General features: G+C 54.7%; 1 protein-coding gene across 2 annotated transcripts; it reads right to left on the bottom strand.

Moving 5' to 3' along the window:
* Positions 1 to 1,230: 1,230 nt before the first annotated feature.
* Positions 1,231 to 11,341, bottom strand: LOC138815940 (MTRF1L release factor glutamine methyltransferase-like). 2 transcript variants are annotated; one of them, XM_070005335.1, is made up of 11 exons: positions 11,282 to 11,341; positions 10,535 to 10,920; positions 9,833 to 9,939; positions 9,433 to 9,526; positions 5,740 to 5,874; positions 5,345 to 5,409; positions 4,758 to 4,807; positions 3,194 to 3,302; positions 2,147 to 2,242; positions 1,871 to 1,984; positions 1,231 to 1,638 (listed from the first exon to the last, which is right to left on the bottom strand). In XM_070005335.1, the coding sequence occupies exons 2-11, from the start codon at positions 10,763 to 10,765 to the stop codon at positions 1,596 to 1,598; spliced, it is 1,044 nt and encodes a 347-aa protein (XP_069861436.1). In that variant the 5' UTR covers positions 10,766 to 10,920; positions 11,282 to 11,341; the 3' UTR covers positions 1,231 to 1,595. The 2 variants fall into 2 exon arrangements, with proteins under 2 accessions (XP_069861436.1, XP_069861437.1); XM_070005336.1 differs by having other exon boundaries at positions 9,833 to 9,924; positions 10,535 to 11,332.
* Positions 11,342 to 19,471: the final 8,130 nt, after the last annotated feature.

The raw sequence follows: 19,471 nt of genomic DNA, 5'->3' as shown, positions 1-19,471 counted from the left end.
AGCCCCTGAGCCCGTGTCTTCGGTTTGAGGAGGAGCCGCTGGCCATGGGGCCGCAGGTTTCAGAGAGGAAGCGGTCATGCGGGTGTGACAGTGATCCACGGCTCCGTCCCACCCGTGTTCTCCTCTCTGTCGGTCATGGGGCTTGAACTCAGGACCAGGGCGCTGTCCCCAAGCTCTTTTGCTAGAGGCTGGCACTCTACCGCTTTTGGCCACAACTCAGCTTCAGTTTTTCTGATGGTTCACGGGAGCAGAGTCTCATGGATGTTCCTGCCCAAGCTGGCTTTGAACCACGATCCTCAGATCTCAGCCTCCTACATAGTTAGGATGCCGGGCATGAGCCACCTCTGCCTGGCTCCTTTTCCTTTCCTTCCTCCCTCCTTCACCACTTTCCCTTCCTTCTCTTTTTCCTACTCCCTGCCTCTCTCCTTCCTCGTCTTCTTTTTATTTCCCTCTTTTCTTATGAGTTCATACTTGTAAATAAAAATGAAGGCGAGGCCATGTTTCCCTACATCCCCACTCAAACCGACATTTCGCCAGGCATGGCGGCGGGGCAGGAGTAGGCTCTCGCCTGTGATCTCAATCTGAGGATTTGAGTTCAAAGCCAACCTGGGCTTATCTCCAAGGCACCACCCAAAAGCCCAAAGGGAAGCTTTGGCTCAAACGGTAGAGAGGTGGAGCTGTGGCTCAAACAAGGAGAGTGCTATGTGACCTAGTGGTAGAGCGCTCGCCTGGCACGCATGAAGCCCTGGGTTCGACTCCCCAGTATCACACAAACAGAAAAAGCGGGAAGTGGCACTGTGGCTCAAGAGGTAGAGCGCCGGCCTTGAGTCAAAGAGCCGAGGGACAGCGGCCCGGCCCAGAGTCTTAAGCCCCTCGATCTACATAAATAAAATGACAGTAACTAAGGGGAGGAAAGGAGATCACTCCAGGTCTTAAGCACAGCCCGAACTTAAAACACATTTCCTTAAAACACATTTCATAGCTGGGCGCCAGTGGCTCACCCCTGTCATCCTAGCTACTCAGGAGGCTGAGAACTGAGGATCATGATTCAAAGCCAGCCTGGGCAGGAAAGTCCGTGAAACTCTTAATCTCCAAGAAACCACCATAAAACCGGAAGTGGCACCATGGCTCCAGTGGTAGAGCGCTCGCCTTGAGCTGAAGAGCTGAAGGACAGCGCCCAGGCCTGGAGTTCAAGCCCCACAACTGACAAAAAACAAACAAACAAAAAACCACATTTCATCACAATGTGTTTTGGACTGAGCCAGATCAAATCCATGTCACAGATCCTCGGGTAGACTCGCCGGCTCAAGCCTGCAGTTGAGTGAGTGTCACGCACAACCCCAGGATTGTGGGTGAATGACCCTTGGCCCTGTCCTTTCCAGGGAATGAGGAACCGAACGTATCCCAGAACCAAAGTTCAGGGTCTAGGCCCAGTCAGCAAGTGAGTTGTAAACACACACGGAGGCGTCTCCTAGAAACGGGGAGTCCACGTGGGGGAGTGACGGGAGGCGACATCTCCACAGGCACCTGGAGTCATGGAGAGCCCTGTCGGGCACTGCGTGTGGAATTCCTAGAAGTCTCCATGGGACTATCAATCACACATACGGCCTGGACTTCTGCACGTGCAGGAACCGGGGCCTGAAGAAATGGGAGTGTGAGAGAGAGAGAGAGAGAGAGAGAGAGAGAGAGAGAGAGAGAGAGAGAGAGAGAGAGTGTGTGTGTGTGTGTGTGTGTGTGTGTGTGTGTGTGTGTGTGTGTGTGTTTGGGGGGGGGTAGCATCCAGGCTCCGGGAGAAGGCGCAGGGGGTGGAACGGCTGGAGAGCGTAAGGCCCCGGGCAGCCGTGGGAACCAAGGGCCGGGCAGACATTACCTCCCACACAAGTCCTGGCGCACGGCGATGAGACGGAGGGACGGGTTGGGCCAGCTCTGGAGCCAGTTGCCAACCAGCTCGGGATGTCTCGGGTCTACTTCCAAGAAGATGCTTCTACGTGGAGGAGACGTGGGTCAGCTCAAGCGGGCAGGGGCGGGCCTTGAACTCCTGGCTTGCCTGGGCCGGGTGCAGAGAGACGGCCAGGACGCGCCCCGGACTCTCTGGGAGGGGAGGAGGCTGCCGGGGACAGATCTAAACAACCCATCCCATCCGTACCCACAATCCTTCAGGATCCGGGGGGCCAGGGTCAGGATGCTGGAGATGACGTCCATGCCTTCCTCCCCGCCATCCAGGGCCACGGGGTCTTCGTACCTGAATGTGATGATGGCGGGCAGTCAGAGTCCCTAAGGAGGAACGGGCCCAGAAAGGCAGGGCCTCCTGGAGCTTAAGATTCTGGGATGAGAGGCAAGAATGGGGACCCAGGGAAGTGATCCCCTAAATGGTGACATCTCCTATTGAGCCATCCGCTATGGGCAGGGCCAGGTCTCCTGGGTGTGGGTTGGGGTCTCCAGTCCCAGGCTATTTCCTGTGCGTGGGCCCTGGGCGGTCTGGAGCGGGTCCTGCCTGCTCCCGAGAGGCTAGAAAGGAGGATGCGAACACCCTGAAACACACGGGCGCTCCTTACCCATCGGGGAGCTGCCCACCTACCTCTGGTTCTCCCCAGTGGAAAAGAAGGGTGGGAAAGCTAGGAGGAGGAGGGTTTTAGTCCCGGCTTTCCAGCCAAGTGCTTCTGGAACTTTAGACGAGGCGCTTTCCCTCTCCTGGCCTCGGTCTTCTGTAATATGACTACTGAGCACTTTCTATGAGGGCTTCACTGCATCCACTTTTTCTTTTTGATCGGTTATGGGGCTTGAACTCGGGGCCTGGGTACTGATCATGATGTCTGTCTGCCCTCAAGGCTAGCGCCACCTCCAGTTGGAGATTGGAGATGAGAGTCTCAGGGACTTTCCTTCCCAGGCTGGGAACTATGACCTTCCAGATCTCAGCCTCCCGAGTAGCCAGGATGACAGGCGTGAGCCACGGGTGCCCGGCTTCCAGTGCCTCATTCTTTAGAATTTCTACCTAGTCCTCCTTAGGACCCAGGAGATAGACACTCCTCTACCTCCCTCGGGGAAAGAAAAGGGAGGCTGGGAATGTGGGTAGCGCCCCTCCAGATCTACCCCTAAGCTCCCACCCGCCTCCTCTAGATGGCGTGGTCCTCCGGGGCTGATCAGACCGGCTAGGCCTCCCCGGGCCTGCCCTGTATCCACCCCTACCCGGTACCTGAGGATTTCTGGGGCCAGTTGCTCCATATCCTGGTGGAAGACGTAGGGAGGGTTGCTGACGACCAGATCCAGGGGTGCCCAGGGCAGAAGGGGTGTCCAGTTCCCCTCTGTCAAAGAAGGAGACACAAAGCATGGATGGATCTACTAAGAGCTACAGGGCATAGCCCGCCACCTGTCACCAAGGTCCCTTGGGTAGCTGGGTTTTTTGACGGTCGTGGGGCTTGAACTCGGTGCCTGGGCACCGTCCTTGAGTTTCTTTCACTCCAGGCAAGCGCTCTACCACCCGAGCCACAGTGCCACTTTTGGCTTTTTCTGTGTCTGCGGAATGAGGACTCAAACCCGGGACTTCGGGCATGGTAGGCAAGCACTCTACCGCTAAGCCAGGTTTCCAGCCCTGGATAGCTGTTCTAATGTGACACCTCAGGCCTGTCTCTGGACGGTCTTGCAGATCTGTACCCACAGTTTCTTACTGGCAGCCCTGGCTGGAAACACACACACGCTCTGGTATGGTGTGTTTTATCTAAGACGTCCCTGCTCTGCTTCCTGTCGGATCCTCTCTGAAGCGAGACCCCTTTTCCAGTGCTGCCTCTAAGAAGTCTGCTCCGATCGCCCGGGCAAGGCGGGAGCCTCTCTCTCCTCTGCAGGCCGCCAGCCTTGTAGCGCTCGGCCTTCCAGCCAATGAGCACTGAGAGCGCACAGAGGGGAAGGCCCGGCTCCCGCCACCCGACTCCTGCAGGCTCTGATGCCTGATTCCACCCTGTGCCTGTAATCACTCTTCGTGAGAGACGTGCACAAGGCCCAGGCAGTCTGTGGGCGACAAGACGGGGGCCGTTGCTTTGTGTGGGCTTGAACTCAGGATCTGGGAGCTGTCTCTCTGAGCTTTCGTGTTCCAGGCAGGTGCTCTACCACTTGAGCCACAGCTCCACTTCTGGCTTTTTGGTGGTTCCTTGGAGAGAAGAGTCTCATGGGCTTTCCAGCTTACGGCTGGCTTCGCACCGCGATCCTTGGATCTCAGCCTCCAGAGTAGTTGGGATGACAGGCGTGAGATTGAGCCGTGGGTGTCAGGCACCCAAGCCTTTCCTCTGAGCTTCTGTATATCTCGTGTCAACAAACAAGCCCAAGTGAAAATAATCAATTAAAGGGGATAAAGATCCTCTCTTAGGGGCTGGGAAGGTGGCTCAGTGGTAGAGCACTTGCCTTGCATGCTCGAGGCCCTGGGTTCGATTCCTCAGCACCACATAAGCAAAAAGCCAGAAGTGGCTCAAGAGGTAGAGCGCTAGCCTTGAGCTGAAGGACAGCGCCCAAGCCCAGAGTTCAGGCCCTACTACTACCAGACCCCCCCCCCAAAAAAAAGATCCTCTCTTAGGTTAGGTAAGCCAAGGAGACCTTGGGAAAGGTGTGTGTGTGTGTGTGCGTGTGTGTGTGTGTGTGTGTGTGTGTGTGTGCGCGCGTGTGGTTGTCGGGAATCCCTACCCCTATCTCTGGGGCGCCTCATCATCCCGGTGGGGAGCATATCCAGGCTCCACCCCCCCACCCCAAGGAAGGCGGGTGGGGGAGGGTACCTGACGTCACATCCAGGGGGATGATCTGAATTCTATCCTGCAACCGAAGCCTGGAGAGAGAAAGGAGAGAGGGAGAGGTTTAGGGGAACAGCAAGGGAAGCCCCTTACCTTTTGCTACAAGGACCAGAGAGGAGAATGAATCCATCCTTTCTGGCAGTAAGATATCTAGTGCCCATTATTCATTGATTTTAGTATTTTTTTGTTTTTTTTTTTTTGGGTCCGGTCGTGGGGCCTGAACTCTGGGCCTGGGCGCTGTCCCTCAGCTCTTCAGCTCAAGGCTAGCACTCTACCACTTGAGCCACAGCGCCACTTCCGGCTTTTTTCATTTTGCTTATGTGGTGCTGAGGAATCGAACCCAGGGTCTCAGGCATGCAAGGCAAGCGCTCTACCACTGAGCCACCTTCCCAGCCCCGATTTTAGTATTTTTTTGGGGGAAGTCCTAGAGCTTGGACTTGGGGCCAGGATGATGGGCGGGAGCCGCCAGCACTGGACCCCACCATCCAAAGCCAGTAGGGCCAGTGCCGCACTACACCCCCCTTGTTGGGAGTGGGAAGCAGACATGGGTGGGTCTGACACAGCCTAGCTACCTTCGAGCATTGTCCCGGGTCAGTCTGATGGCGGCTTCCTCCTTATCTACGGCGATGACTTGGCTCTGTCACAAGAACAAATGTTCCCCGGGGAGGTGTCAGGCCTGGGGACATTCCTCTGTGCACCCCCCACACACCCCAAAACGACACACTCCAGCAAAGGTAAGAAGACACGGAGTATCTTTTTTCCCCTCATAGCCAGGGTCTGGCCAGATGGGGGAGGTTAGGATTGGAGTCTCGGGATCACGCCAGGCTGGGGGGGGGGGGGGGGGCGGGACAGCGTGACGCCTCCTCATCCGCTTTCCTTGAGTGTCTAGTGGAAGGACGTGGGGAGGGACTCACGGGATGGACGATGGATAACCGTCTCGGCCTTGGCGGGGCACAGAGAGGCTTACCTGGGGGAGCTGGTTCAACAGGCTGAGCGAGACAGCTCCTGACCCACAGCCCACCTCCAGAATGAGGGGGCCGCCTTGGGTTCCAGCCACATGGGGACGCTGGGCCACCTCCTCCAGCACCCATTCAACCAGTTCCTGTGAGGGGAGAGCGGGGTGGAAGAGACTCAGAACTGGACTTAACTGGGCACCGCCAGTGGCCCCCATCTGTCAACCTAGTTATTCAGGAGGCTGAGATCTGAGGATTGTGGTTCAAAGCCAGTCCGGGCAGGAAAGTCTGTGAGACTCTTTTCTCTAATACACCACCAGAAAACCGGAAGTGGCGCTGTGGGCTCGAGTGGTAGAGCACTACACTTGAGCTGAAGAGCACAGGGACAGTGCCCAGGCCCAGAGTTCAAGCCCCACGACTCCCAAAAAAAGAGAAGTGGACTTAACGGTACCCATTGTCCTAGGTGGTGTTAGGAAAGATGTCAGGCCGAGCTTCCTGTCAGCTGGGGGTCATGAGTAGGTCACCCAGCTTCCCTGTGCCCCCATTTCCCCAGCTGCAAAACTGAACACAGTGAAGGATCCCCTTCCTCTTGGGAACAGGGTAAGGATAAAAGAGGGCCATGTTTGTTTCATAAGCCCATGCGTGTTGTATGACTAAGTAAATAATACACCCCAGCTGTTATCTTCCCGTTATCTGCTCAGAGGATTGCCGAGAGAGAACCGTATGGCCGCCCCGCTCTGTGCCAGAGATCTCTATGTTAATCCCTTGTTTCTGCACAACTGTCCCGAGAGGAGACTGAGGTTCAATGGTCGAGGCCCAACCCAGAGCCTCGCCTGTGGTCAAGAATCAGCTGCCGTGGACTAAGAGATCGTGAGAATCCATCTACATCGATGACTGAGCACGTCACCACATGGCTACCATCCCAACTACAGAGGGCCGGGCATGGTGGCACATACCTGTCACAAATACATAGATCGGGTTTCTATCTCAGAAATGCCCAAGACAGAAAGGATCGGCTTGAGCCGGGCACTGGTGGCTCACGCCTGTAATCCTAGCTACTCAGGAGGCTGAGATCTGAGGATCCCGATTCAAAGCCAGCCCGGCAGGAGAGAACGTGAGACTCCTATCTCCAATAAACCACCAGAAAACCGGAAGTGGCGCTGTAGCTCAAGTGGTAGAGCGCTCACCTTGAGCTGAAGAGCTGAGGGACAGCGCCCAGGCCCAGAGTTCAAGCCCCACGACCAACCAAAAAAAAAAAAAAAAAAAAAGAAAGGATCGGCTCGCATGGTAGAATACCTGACTAGCGAGCATCAGGCCTTGAGTTCAAACCCTAATGTACCTAAAAGGACCAGAGGCCCGGGTGTCAGAGGCTCATGCCTATAATCCTAGCTGCTCGGGAGGCTGAGATCTGAAGATCACAGGTCAAGACTTAAAATAGGCTTGGCCTCGCCCATCAGACATCATGATGAGAAGACCTGGAGTCTGACCTCCCCTGGTGCACTCCATACCAGCAGGGCTGGCATCCTGTCTATGTGCTGGCCACACTCTCAGAAGTTACCAAAGGGTCCGGCCCTCCTTGTTACAACCCATTTCTACACACACACACACACACACACACACACACACACACACACACACACACACACACACACACACACACACACACACACACACACACACACACACACACACACGGTCCGGCCCTCCTTGTTACAACCCATTTCTACACACACACACACACACACACACACACACACACACACACACACACACACACACGGCCAGCACTGTTATCCTAGCTATTAGGAGGCTGAGATCTGTGGATCATGGTTCAAAACCAGCCCCTGCAACACACTAGCATTGAGCACAGAAGCTCAGAGACAGCACCCAGGCCCTGAGTTGGAAGGCCCAGATCTTCTACCTCTAAACACACACATACACAAACACAAGGACAGCACAAGTCCTTGAGCAGCTGTCTCTGAGCACTCTGAACACCCTCCATTCGGATCACATGCCACCCCCGAGAGGGTGGTAGTACTGTCCTCACACCGACTGCAGACACTACTCGGAGCCTCTCACACATCCCGAATGGCTGATGACCCAGCATGGCATTACCTACTGTACACACTGCTCTGCGGAACACTCAGCCACCTTTCCCTTTTGTTGTTGGTCTTGGGACTTGAACTCCGGGCCTGGGCGCTGTCCCTCAGCTCTTCAGTTGAAGGTGAGCGTTCTACCACTTGAGCCACGGCGCCACTTCCTGTTTCCTGGTGTGTTCACTGGAGATAAAGTCTCAATGACTTTCCTGCCCAAGCTGGCTTTGAACCCTGATCCTCAGATCTCAGCCTCCTTAGTAGCTAGGATGACAGGCGTGAGCCACCAGCGCCCGGCTTCAGGGACCTTCTTAGAACCAGGGGAAACTCGACTCATCAGGCCACAAACCACCTGCAATGCTTTACTTCAGACTCCGACACCCAGCATCCAAAACCATCCTTCAATGGATGGAGAGAATATAGACACTACGATCCCACCCCTGCACCCATTCGCCCACAGGCCACGTGGCCACAGGCCACGTCCTCTTGAGTTCTTGGTAAGGTACCGCCCACTGTGCTGTGGCTTCACACTGGGGCAAACCTGAGGAGTTCTTAGAAATGTCTGTGCACTGAGGCCAGCATCTGGTTTCCCAACCACAGCACCCCCCCAACCCCTTCACCATCTCTTGCAGCCAACGATGTTTTACTTTTTCTTTATGGGTCGTGGGGCTTGAACTCTGGGCCTGGGCACCATCAGTTCAAGGCGAGCGCTCTACCGCTTGAGCCTACAGCGCCACTTCCGGTTTTCTGGTGGTTTATTGGAGTTAAGAGTCTCATGGACTTTCCTGCCCAGGCTGGCTTTGAACAGTGAACCTCAGATCTCAGTCTCCTGAGTAGCTAGTAGTAGTAGTCTCCTGAGTAGTAGTAGGTTGACAGGCGTGATCCACTGGCACCCAGCCAAAGATGTATTTCCATGCTTGCCATCCCAGCTCCTCAGGAGGCTGAGACCTGAGGACTGCAGTCAGCTGTCAGCCCTGGCAGGAAAGTCCATGCGACCCTTATCTTCAATGAAACAACCAAATGGCTCAAATGGTAGAGTGCTAGCTTGGAGCATAACAGACATGGGATAGGACCCAGGCCCTAGTTTTAAGCTTTTTCTAGCATAGACCCACCCAAGAAAGGGAAGCTCACGGGAGCTCAAAGCTCAGGCATAATACTGGAGACTCGCAGAATACCCCAGCCGGCTCTGAGTCTCTGTACTCTATGTCCTAGATCATGGCGGTCTTAGATGGGACCCACCACATGAAGTCAGGACGTTCAAATTCAATCTCCTACTGAGGGTTCCTGGACCTTATCAAGATGGGGGGGGGGGAGGGAGGTTGTAGGTCCCTCTCTATCGGGAAGGTGAAAAGGTCTGATCCATCCCAGGAACATTCTGCTCAGAGCCCAGTGCCTCTGATCTTCCCACCAGCCTCTTCCCAGCCCTGCCCCACCTTCAGTCTGTCCTCTCTGAATCCCAGCTCTGCCCTGTAGAGAAAAGGCTGAGCCAGCAAAGAGACCCACCTCTGTCTCTGAGAATGGCAGCCATGGGGCGCTAGCGCCCCCTAGAGGAAGTCTCCGAGCAACACGGGTCCCCTGACTCCCAGGCTGTCCTGAGCCAGTGGGCATGCTTACCTCTGTCTCTGGCCGAGGAATGAACACCGGGGGGGTCATCTTCAGATTGAGCCCACGAAAGTCCCAGTCTCCAAGGATGTACTGCACGGGCATCCTGTGGTGGACCATAGCCAGGTGGTCAATAGTGGACCCAAGGTGCAGGACTTTTACTAGCGGCGTGGCGTGGTCTAGGCTGTCAGGTCGTGGCTCCGATGTCCTGAGACACCTGATCTGGGATCGCCCTCCCTCTTCATCTTCCCACTTATCCCTCGGCCCCCCCCCTCTCGACACTCCCTCACCCCATACCTCCCTAGCCCTCAGACACTTTCTTCTTCTCTGACCATATATACTCGGTGGGGCCAGGGGAGACTGAGACCCTGTGACCCACACAGAGCTCTAGGGTGTACCCGAGGCTGCTTACCTCTGCAGTCGGAGACTACACAGCTCGTGGATGTCATGAAGTTGCGAAGGGGTCAGTGGCTTGGTCCTACATACTGGCTTTAGGCTCTGAAACTGTCCCCACAGAGGCTGTGAATGGTTGGCTCCCTTGATCTGGGGACTCCAAACCAAGGCTTGCGTGTTCCCTTCTTCCTTCTTTTCCTCCTTTCCTCCCTCCGTCCTTCCCTCTCCTCTCTCTCTCTTTTTGCCAGTCCCGGGCCTTGAACCCAGAGACTGGGTGCTGTCCCTGTGCCTTTTTACTCAGGGCTAGCAGACTAAGTCTTAAGCCACAGATCCACTTCTGGCTTTTTCTTTTTGGTAGCTGATTGGAGGTAAGAGTCTTACAGGCTTTCCTGTCTGGGCCTTAAGCCTCGATCCTCCGATCTCAGCCTCCTAAGTAGCTAGGATGACAGGCGTGAAGCAGCGGCATCCAGCTCAAACCAAGGTTTCTTCATGTGCTGTGGAACTGGCCCTGGAACCTTTCATTGTCTATGACCCTCTGGAGCCTGGCACACACCGTAACTGTTTGTTGGAGAAATAAATGAGCATCAGTCTATGACAGTACTGCAGAAAAGTCCCGTCCCATTCGGCTAAGCATCCTCAGTGAGGTGGGACAAAAACCTTGTATAGCTCTTCCACAGTTCCTCCTCCCTCTACCCGCCCTCCTGATACCACTGCTCTTAACTGTTTTGGCTCCAAGGACATGAGCCACGATGTACTGGCTGGATTCCTGGGCCTCTGGGATGCCTCTCTTCTCAAAGATCTCTGTCCAGTGGCGGACCAGCTCTGTGGCACTTGATTCCCCGGTCGGGTGTGAATGAGGCTGCTGTGAGCCAAAGGCCCGGCTCAAGGGGTCTCCTCTCCTCCGCCTGGGGCCAGACAGAAGGGTCCACCACATCCGGCCCCCAAGTTTCATGTTGCAGAGAGAGGATCCTGGAGGGCTCCCGGGTCTCTGAATCTCCCAGATTCCAGGGCAGGTGCTGGGAATCTTCTCTGGACACAGCTGGCAGGTTGGGGAGGGAGAGGTCACAATCTCTGCTCCCCACGATGTCCTCCACCGTGGTGGTCACCCTAGAGAGAGTTGGAGGAGAATCAGCAGCTGCCAGAGAAAGGCAGTCAAGGCACGACGTTCAGAGCAGGAGACGATCTGGCTTGGGAGCTCTGCCTGGGCCACTCTGAACATCATCGTTTGGCGGCTGAAATCGTCCCTCTCATTGGACCCCTAATCCCAGTCATTTGCAGAAATTGCCAGCTTAAAAACACAAAGCAGCCCGGCGCCCGGGGCTCACGCCTGGCATCCCAGCTCCTCAGGAGGCTGAGATCTGAGGATCGCGGTTCAAAGCCAGCCCGGGCAGGAAAGACTGTGACACTCAGATCTCCAATGAACCACCAGAAAACCGGAAGTGACGCTGTGGCTCAAGGGGTCGCCCACCACGGCTCAGCTGGGAGACACAGGTGGGAGTCGGCCGCCCTTCCTCCTTCTCCTCCTCCTCGCACCGCGGGCCCCGGGAAACTGGCGCCGCAGGATCCACTTCCGGAGGCGTGCCGCCGAGGATGCGCGCCTCCTGAGCCGCACTTCCGGTCGGTGCGGTCGGGAAGAGGGCTCGGGCGGGCCCGGCGGCTCGGCACCCGCGTTCCGGAGGCGGTGTGTCCCCTGGCTGGGCTGCGTGGCGCTCTACCCGTGGGGCCACGGCTCCACTCTCGGTCGCGCGGACTTTGCCACCCCGGCCGGCTCCGAACCGCGTGCCTCAGACGTCAGCCACCCTGAATAGTCAGGAGGAGCTCGGGCCGGAGGACAGAATGCCCCCAGTGGAGGACTAAGCATATAGGGCCCACTGAAGGACTCGGCACACAGCACCCTTTGAAGGACTCAGCAGACAGCACCCTATGTAAAAGACTCGGCACACAGCACCCTTTGAAAAACAGCCCGACCCTCTCTTCTCAAGGACTCAGCACATAGCACCTGCTACTCAGGAAGCTGAGATCTGGAGGATTGTGGTTCCAAGCCAGCCCAGGCAGGAAAGCATGCGAGACTCTTTTTTTTTTTAAATTTAATTTAATTTTATTTGTGAACATACTGTACAGAGGAGTTACAATTACATGGGCAGGATAATGCATACATTTCTTACCAAGCATTGCAGCCTCCTCCTTTGTTTACCCTTCACATCCCTTCCCAGCCTCCCCCCTCCCCCCCAATCCCAATCCTTCTCCTTCCCCCACATGCGAGACTCTTATCCTCAATGAACGGCCAGACAACTAGTAGTGGCCCTGTGGCTCAGGTGGTATAGAGCTAGCTAGCCCTGAGCAAAAGAGCTCAGGGATAGTGCTTATGGCCGACAGCAACAAGAAAAGGCATCGCATGTAGGGTTTGGGATTGGCATGGGCCAAATATAATTGGAATTTTCAAGTGCTCCAAGATAAAGCAGTACCTCCTTTAGTCCCATGCTCCTCCATCTTGAATCACCCCAGGCCAAGGCTTCGGGTCAGCATGGCCCTGGTTGGACGGGAGAGCTCCAAGGAGGAAGATCCCAGAGCAATCGCCCCGCCTCCTTCCTCCCTGTTTACTCTGCTGCTTCTGCTCTTTGCCTTAGACCTTCTTCCTGGAATCCATCCGTGTGGACTCCGAGGACATCACCACCGACATAGTGGTGAGTGGTAGGTTTGGCCTAACTCGGGGCAGTCAGAGGCAGAAGCCAGTCTGGGACCAGAAGCTTCCACTCTGGATATGGGCTGAGGCCAGGGCTGACTTCTATTTGACCCTGAGCCTTGCAGGGGTGGGGAGACAGTGGAGACTCCATGTTGAGTCAGGTAAGATCGGAATCCGGAGGACCACTTGTGTGGGGGAGGCTGTGGGGCTCAGGGGGCCTCCATTCTTGGTCCTCCTTTCTCGGGACTCCCCTCTCCCTTTCTCATCCCCGAATGCTAGAAGAGAAACTTCAACTAGGGGTGTGGGAAGAGTATTTCTGTGTGAACCAGACTTGTTCTTCATTTTCACCACAGCCCCTACTTCCTATTTATCTGAGGAAGGGCCATGTGAGTTTAGGGGGGAAATCATCCTAGCTGAGAATGTGGCTCCATGGTAGAGCGCTCACCTAGCATGCAGGAAGCCCTGGGTTCCATTCCTCAGTACGCCACACACACAGAAAAAGCCAGAAGTGGCACTGGGGCTCAAGTGGCCGAACGCTAGCCTTGAGCAAAAACAGCTCAGGGACAATCCAGGCCCTGAGTTCAAGCCCCAGGACTGGAAGAACAAATCTTTGTTGGAGGCTTTTATTTTTTTCCTTTGAAAACAATTTATTCTTTGTGATACGCATAACATGGGCTTCTTCCCTGGCCACCAATGAGCCATTAGTGATCCCTTGAATTGGGGTCACCTCCCAGCAGCCCACAGTGTCCCCTTCCTGTCAGTATTCACATAGAGAGTCATCCATTCTTTACATGACCGGAGGGACTCCTTGAGGGGGGGGAGGGGAGGAGGGAGAGGGCGGGGCCTGGGCTCCGTGTCCCTCTGGGTCTGGGGGACATCTCCCCAGGGAGAGCCAGGAAGCTCAGCTGGGCCTGCAGTCACTCCTTCTGCACTTCCAGGCACTTGAGAGTCTCCTGCCACTTTGAGGGTACCACCTGATCCCCCCCCAGTCGGTCTGGCCCTGCACCTGCTTCAGCTGCTCCCGCCGCCCGGTCTGCTGCTCCTTCTTGGAGCTCAGCCGCTCATGGGGACACCAGGTACTGTTCACAGGTGGTTCTGAGCCCCTGCAGCTTGCCTCTCTCTTTCCATTCCTCTCTCTTCTCCTCTGAGTGGTCCAGCTGCTCCCGCAGATGTTTCTTCACCTGCTGCTCTGAGTTCAGGATGCTGGCCAGCTCCTCCTCACCGCTCACCCTGTGGAGAGCATCCCGCGCCAGCTGTTCCTTTGGCTCTTGGTCATGCACACGTGTGCCTCACGGGGTCTCGGGGATCTCCTGCTGATCCTCGGCCTTCTCCAGTCTCCACAGTCGCTCCTGCTGCTCTCTTTCTCCCATGGATCCTGCAGGTCTGTCTTCTCCTGCTTCAGTGGTTGGATTGTGGCACAGAGTTCCAGGTTTCTTCTTTGGCTGCGGTCCAGGGCGGGCACCACGTGTTGGTAGCAGCTCTGCAGATCCTTGGTAAAGGACTCCGCACACCTTCAAAAAGTCAGCATGTAGCACTATTTTTGAAGCATTCAGCACACATCACCCTTTGAAGGACTCAACACTTAGCACCCTTCGAAGGACTGAGCACATAGCACCTTGTGTAAAGGACTCAGCACACAGCACGCTTCAAAAAACTCAGCACATAGCACTCTTTCTGGATGACTCAGAACATAGCACCCAGTGGGAGGACTCAGCACACAGCACCCTTCGAAGGACTGAATACATAGGACCCTGTGTAAAGGACACACAGCACCCTTTGAAAAACAGCTTGTCCCATTCTTCTCAAGGACTCAGCACATAGCACCCCATGGAAGGACTTAGCACACAGCACTGTTTAAGGTGCTGTCTTCAGTATCACCATTCTTTCAGAAGCACTTCACCAATCGCACAGGCTCACACTTTGCTCTCCTGTGTTCTATGTGGGAGGGTCAGCTGGGGGGTTTGAACTCAGAGCTTGGGAGTGCAGTCCCTGGGCTCTTTGGCTCACTGCTAGAGCTCTATTACGTTGAGCCACAGCTCCGCTTTCGGTTTTTGGGTGTATTTATTTGAAAGGCCTATGGTGATGGGGAGGGCCAGGTCAGGGCGTCCCCGAAAGAAAGGCTCTGAGCTCGGCCTGGAGCTGACCTCTGCCTTCCTTGTGCCCCTGGGAGCCGGGCCTCCTGGAGCTCTCTAGGCCTAGGATGGAAAACACCTGTTCTGGCCTCAGCCATCAGCAGAGAAGAAATAAAGTCAGCTTGACTCTGGTCAATTCCCCAAGCTGAACACTAGAGGGCAATGGGCACCGGGGCTGACAGTAAAAGGAACAAAGTGTCAAAAAGAAAAACTCAGCACCATTTGAAGGATGGAGTACATAGCACCCAGTGTAAAGGACTCAGCCCATGACACACTTTGAACAACTCAACACGTAACACTCTTTTCCAGGGACTCAGCACATAGCACCCCGTGGAAGGACTCGGCACACAGCACCCTTTGAAGGACAGTACATAGCATCCTGTATAAAGACTCAGCACACAACACACTTTGAAAATCTCAGCACGAGCACCCTTTCAGAAGGACTCAGCACATAGCTCCCTGTAGTAGGTCTCAGCACACAGCACCTTTTGAAGAGCTAAGTTCATACATAGCACCCTATGTAAAGGACTCAACATGCATCACATTTGAACAACTCAGCACAGAGCACTTTTGGAAGGATTCAGCACTAAACCTGTGGAAAGACTCAGCACCCAGCACCCTTTCAAGCTCTGAGTACATAGTGCCCTCTGTAAAGGACTCAGCACCCAGCATACTTTAAAAAAGTCAGCACATAGCACTCTTCTGGAAGGACTCAGCACACAGCACCATTTGAAGGTCTCAGCACTCTTTGAAGGACTGAGGACCTAGAGCCTTGTGTGAAAGACTCAGCTTACAGCCCGCTTTGAGAGACACAGCACAGAACACACTTTTTGGAGGACTCAGAACATAACACCCCATGGAAGGACTCAGCACACGGCACCCTTTGAAAAACTCAGCATGTAGAACTCTTTTTAAGGACTCAACACACAGCACCCCGTGGAAGGCTCAGCACACAGCACTGTTTGGCGTGCTTTCTTCAGTATCACCGCTCTTGCAGAAGGACTTCCCAAATCATAAGTTCACATTTTGTTCTCCTGGGTTCTCTGGGGAAGAGTCAGCCAGGGGCTTGAACTCAGAGCTTGGGGGCCTTAACGCTGACCCGAAAGGCCGAGCTCGGCCTGGAGCGGTCCTTTCCCGGCCTTGTGCCCCTGGGAGTTGGGCCTCCTGAAGCTTAGTCACCCTAGAGGGGAAGACACCTGTTCAGGCCTCAGCCACCGGTAGGAAAAGTCAGCATAGCCCTGGTCACTTCACCAAACTGAACGCTAGAGGCCGATAGAACCCCACAATGGGCACTGGGGCTGGCTATGAAATAATTTAATTATTTCATTAATAAATGAAAAGCTGTTCCAGACTGCGGTTTTACATTGTTTTTTTTTCCTTGTTACAACATGAAAAAATATTTTTATAGAGTTCCAGAGATGTCTATACATGATTCAGTTACATACAGTACATTCCTACCAATTCCTGGGTATTTATTAGGCCTCCATGTAATTAATATTATTATTTTAATCCTTAATAAACTGTGAGTTAGGGCTGGGAAGGTGGCTCAGTGGTAGAGCACTTGCCTTGCATGTTTGAGGCCCTGGGTTTGATTCCTCAGCACCACATAAGCAGGAAAAAAAGCCGGAAGTGGTGCTGTGGCTCAAGTGGTAGAGCGCTAGCCTTGAGCTGAAGAGCTGAGGGACAGTGCCCAGGCCCAGAGTTACGGCCCCACGACCAGACCCCCCACAAAAAAGAGTCTCACGGATGTTCCTGCCTGCGCTGGCTTTGAACCTTGATTTTCAGATCTTAGCCTCCTGAGTAGCTAGGATGACAGGCGTGAGCCACCGGCTCCCGGCTTGACCACAGATTCTTGATTCTCCTACCTCAGAGCCTGCGGATGACATGTGTGCATCTCTACATCATAACACTGTGGAGGACACACGTCTAATGGGTCTTCATGATCACCATGAGCTCTGGTCTGGTAGCCTTAATCAGGAGGCATAACCAGTTACTTCCTGTCTTCTAGCTTAGCAGTAAGACTTAAGACTTGACCGTCTTACGGTTTTTGAAAGTTGTCTTCATCCAAATGCCTTTTTTCTTTAACCCTCCCGGCCCCTGGCCCTCTCCGCTGCCTTTAGTCCCAGCCTTCGGGATGCTGAGGTCAGGAGACTGAATGAGCCTGAATCTCTAGGATGAAAACCTGGTCTCTGAACAAATACACCTTCAAAAAGCAGGCCAGTCCGGTGCCAGTGGCTCACGCCTGTCATCCTAGCTACTCAGGAGGCTGAGATCTGAGGATCGCAGTTCAAATCCAGCCTGGGCAGGAAAGTCTATGAGACTCTTCATCTTCAGGGAACACACCGAACACTCTGAAGTGGCTCAAAGTGTTAGAGCGCTAACCCTTGAACGACAGAGTTAGGGACAATGTCCAGGCTGTGAGTTCAAGCCCCATGACTGACAGAAAAGAAAGTGAGCAAAGAAGGAAGGCATGAGAAAGCTGAGGAGTTGGGGGGGTGGGGGGCGGAGACCCGGGCCGCGTGGAGCAGTTCCCACCGTGGCCTATAGGTGGCGGCACAGGCCCGTGTCATTGACCAGCACGGTGATCCTACGTGGGTCAAGGTGGTGGTTCTGGGGCACTGGGGGCTCCCGGGGCGGGGGGGGGGGGGGTGTCTGTCTGTGTCTACCCGGTTCCAGGTCCTGCATCACGATCAAGCTGGAAAGTGGCCTCCAGATTAGTGAGGGGGTGGCACGCACTAGTAACCCCACCATCTGGGAGGCTGAGGAAGGAGGATCTGAGTTGGAGGTCGAGCTGAAGTCAAACGCTCTGCGTCCCCCCCCCCCCCAAATCCGCCCGATGCATAATCACGCAGGGAGAGTCTGTCCGCACTGCTGTGTGTTTAGGAAAACGGATGGATTTAATTTTTTTATCAGCCAAAGGAGGAAAATGTAATCTTTCTGAACGTCTCTAATATAACAAAGCGGCATAATTAGTTTCTCTGGAAACAGGCGGAATGTTCGAGAATAATAAATCACTTGCTCCTTCCGCACCTTCCCTTGGATGGAGAGAGATTTCCCTCCTGCGGGGCTGGGAACAGGACAGGCCGGGGAAGTTCAAGCCCCAGGACTGGCCAAAGAAAACCCCCCAAAAAAACCTTTATTGGAAGTGGGCTGGATGGGCGGTGCGGTCTTAGTCCTGGGAAAGACAAGACTCCAGCCAGGCTGGGATTCGAACTCGGGACAGGATGTCAGCTCTGCCCCTCTCCGTGGGCGTGGGATGAGGGGACTCTGTTCTTCCATACTTCACCCCCTTTGTTCTTGCCTTCTAAGATGCCCCCCCACTTTGCCCTGCAGGTGGGAACAGGGCTCTGGGGGGCTCTGGGGTGCCTGGAAGGGGGGGGCGTAGCTCGTGAGGCGGGGCGGGGCGGGCAACAGCTGTTTCCTCCGCAGAAGCTATTTGATAATATTGCCAGAGCTTTTACCACAATCCCATTTCTGCAGAATCTTCCGGGCTAATTGGAGCTGTCTCTTTCTTATTAAACAGAAAGGTGATAAAAATGTGTGTGGAGGGTTGAAGAGCGGTACCTCTTGGCTGCTCTGATTGTTATGACAAGGAGAATATTCCAGAAGCCCTGTGCGGCACCGGTGGGCTGGGAGGGACAAAAGTCCTGTGGTCGGGCTGGGCCAGGTGGAAGGGGAGTGAGGGGGGGTAGGGAGGGGTCGGGGTGCCAAGCAGGGTTCTGGGCCGTCTGTCCCCTGTGGTTGCCCGTGCAGCCTGGGCTTGAAGAATGGCAGCCTTGTGCAGAACAATCACTCAGCGACCCCTCGGGCTGCTGTGACAGATCTGTCCATCAGCCAGGCCTCTGACTGGGGGGAATTCGCATAATTTACCCAGAAGCAGAGGGGGGGGGCATCCAATGAAGGGAGCCCGCCCGGGAGCTGATGAACCTCTGGGACCTCAGCTTCTCCAGAGGATGGGTAAATGCGTAGGGTGATCTGGGAGACAAGGTTCTCTGCCCCAGCCATACACCAGGACTGGGGTACCAGGAGCTCCCCATTCTGCAGACAGCACTAGGAAACCCTCAGCTTGGGAAAGGTTTCATTCAAGGTCACCCTGGGAGGGTGAGGGCAAATCATCACTCAGACTCCTTAGGCTGAAGCCTTCTGTCCCGTGTGTGTTTGCGTGTGTGTGTGTGTGTGTGTGTGTGTGTGTGTGTGTGTGTGTGTGCTGAGACAGGGTGTGTATCTGGTTCTTCTCTGTAAATTTTGGGATTCCCCCTCACCCCCCATCAGAAGAGTCTCATTCCAAATTAGCATGTATTTGTGCTCCACATCGAATGTAGTTTAAAAAGAATTCCCTAGTGCTTCTATATATGTTTTATGTCAAGTATGAATGATCTGAGAGCTGAAGATCACAGTTCAAAGCTAGCCTGGACAGAAAAGTCCCTGAGATTCCCCCCCTGTTTTTTTTGGTCCAGTCCTGGGGTTTGAGCCTCTTTGGGTCAAGGCTATATCTCTCTTACTGCTTGAGCCACAGCATCATCATGTCCACACACACACACACACACACACACACACACACACACACACACACACACACACACACACAGTAGGTAGCAGTGGCGCTGTGGCTCAAGTAGTAGGAGCGCTCACCTTGAGCTGAAGAGCTGAGGGATAGCACCTAGGCCCAGAGTTCAAGCCCCATGACCGACAACATTGAAAAAGATGCTGGAAATGGAACTTGTGGCTCAGGTGGTAGAGTGCCAGCCTTGAGCTCAAAAGCTTGGGGACGGTGCCTGGGCCCCGTGTTCGAGCCCTGGAATAAAAAGACAGATGGATGCATACACACAGATGTGATCACAGA

This window comes from Dipodomys merriami, unplaced genomic scaffold (genome assembly GCF_024711535.1).
Source record: "Dipodomys merriami isolate MVZ:Mamm:240054 unplaced genomic scaffold, mDipMer1.0.p SCAF_68, whole genome shotgun sequence".
Lineage (NCBI taxonomy): Eukaryota > Metazoa > Chordata > Mammalia > Rodentia > Heteromyidae > Dipodomys > Dipodomys merriami.
The sequence above is the reverse complement of the archived record's forward strand: the minus strand, read 5'-3'. Positions and strand labels throughout refer to the sequence as shown.

Bases quoted from the DNA above. Each gene is read 5' to 3' on its own strand.
- LOC138815940 (XM_070005335.1), bottom strand. From the start codon at position 10,765: ATGAAACTTGGGGGCCGGATGTGGTGGACCCTTCTGTCTGGCCCCAGG. The intron at 5,875-9,432 runs GTAAGCATGCCC...CTCCCCTCACAG, and splicing joins TTCCTCGGCCAGAGACAGAG to GAACTGGTTGAATGGGTGCT. The intron at 4,808-5,344 runs GTAGCTAGGCTG...TTCTCTCTCCAG, and splicing joins ACCCGGGACAATGCTCGAAG to GCTTCGGTTGCAGGATAGAA.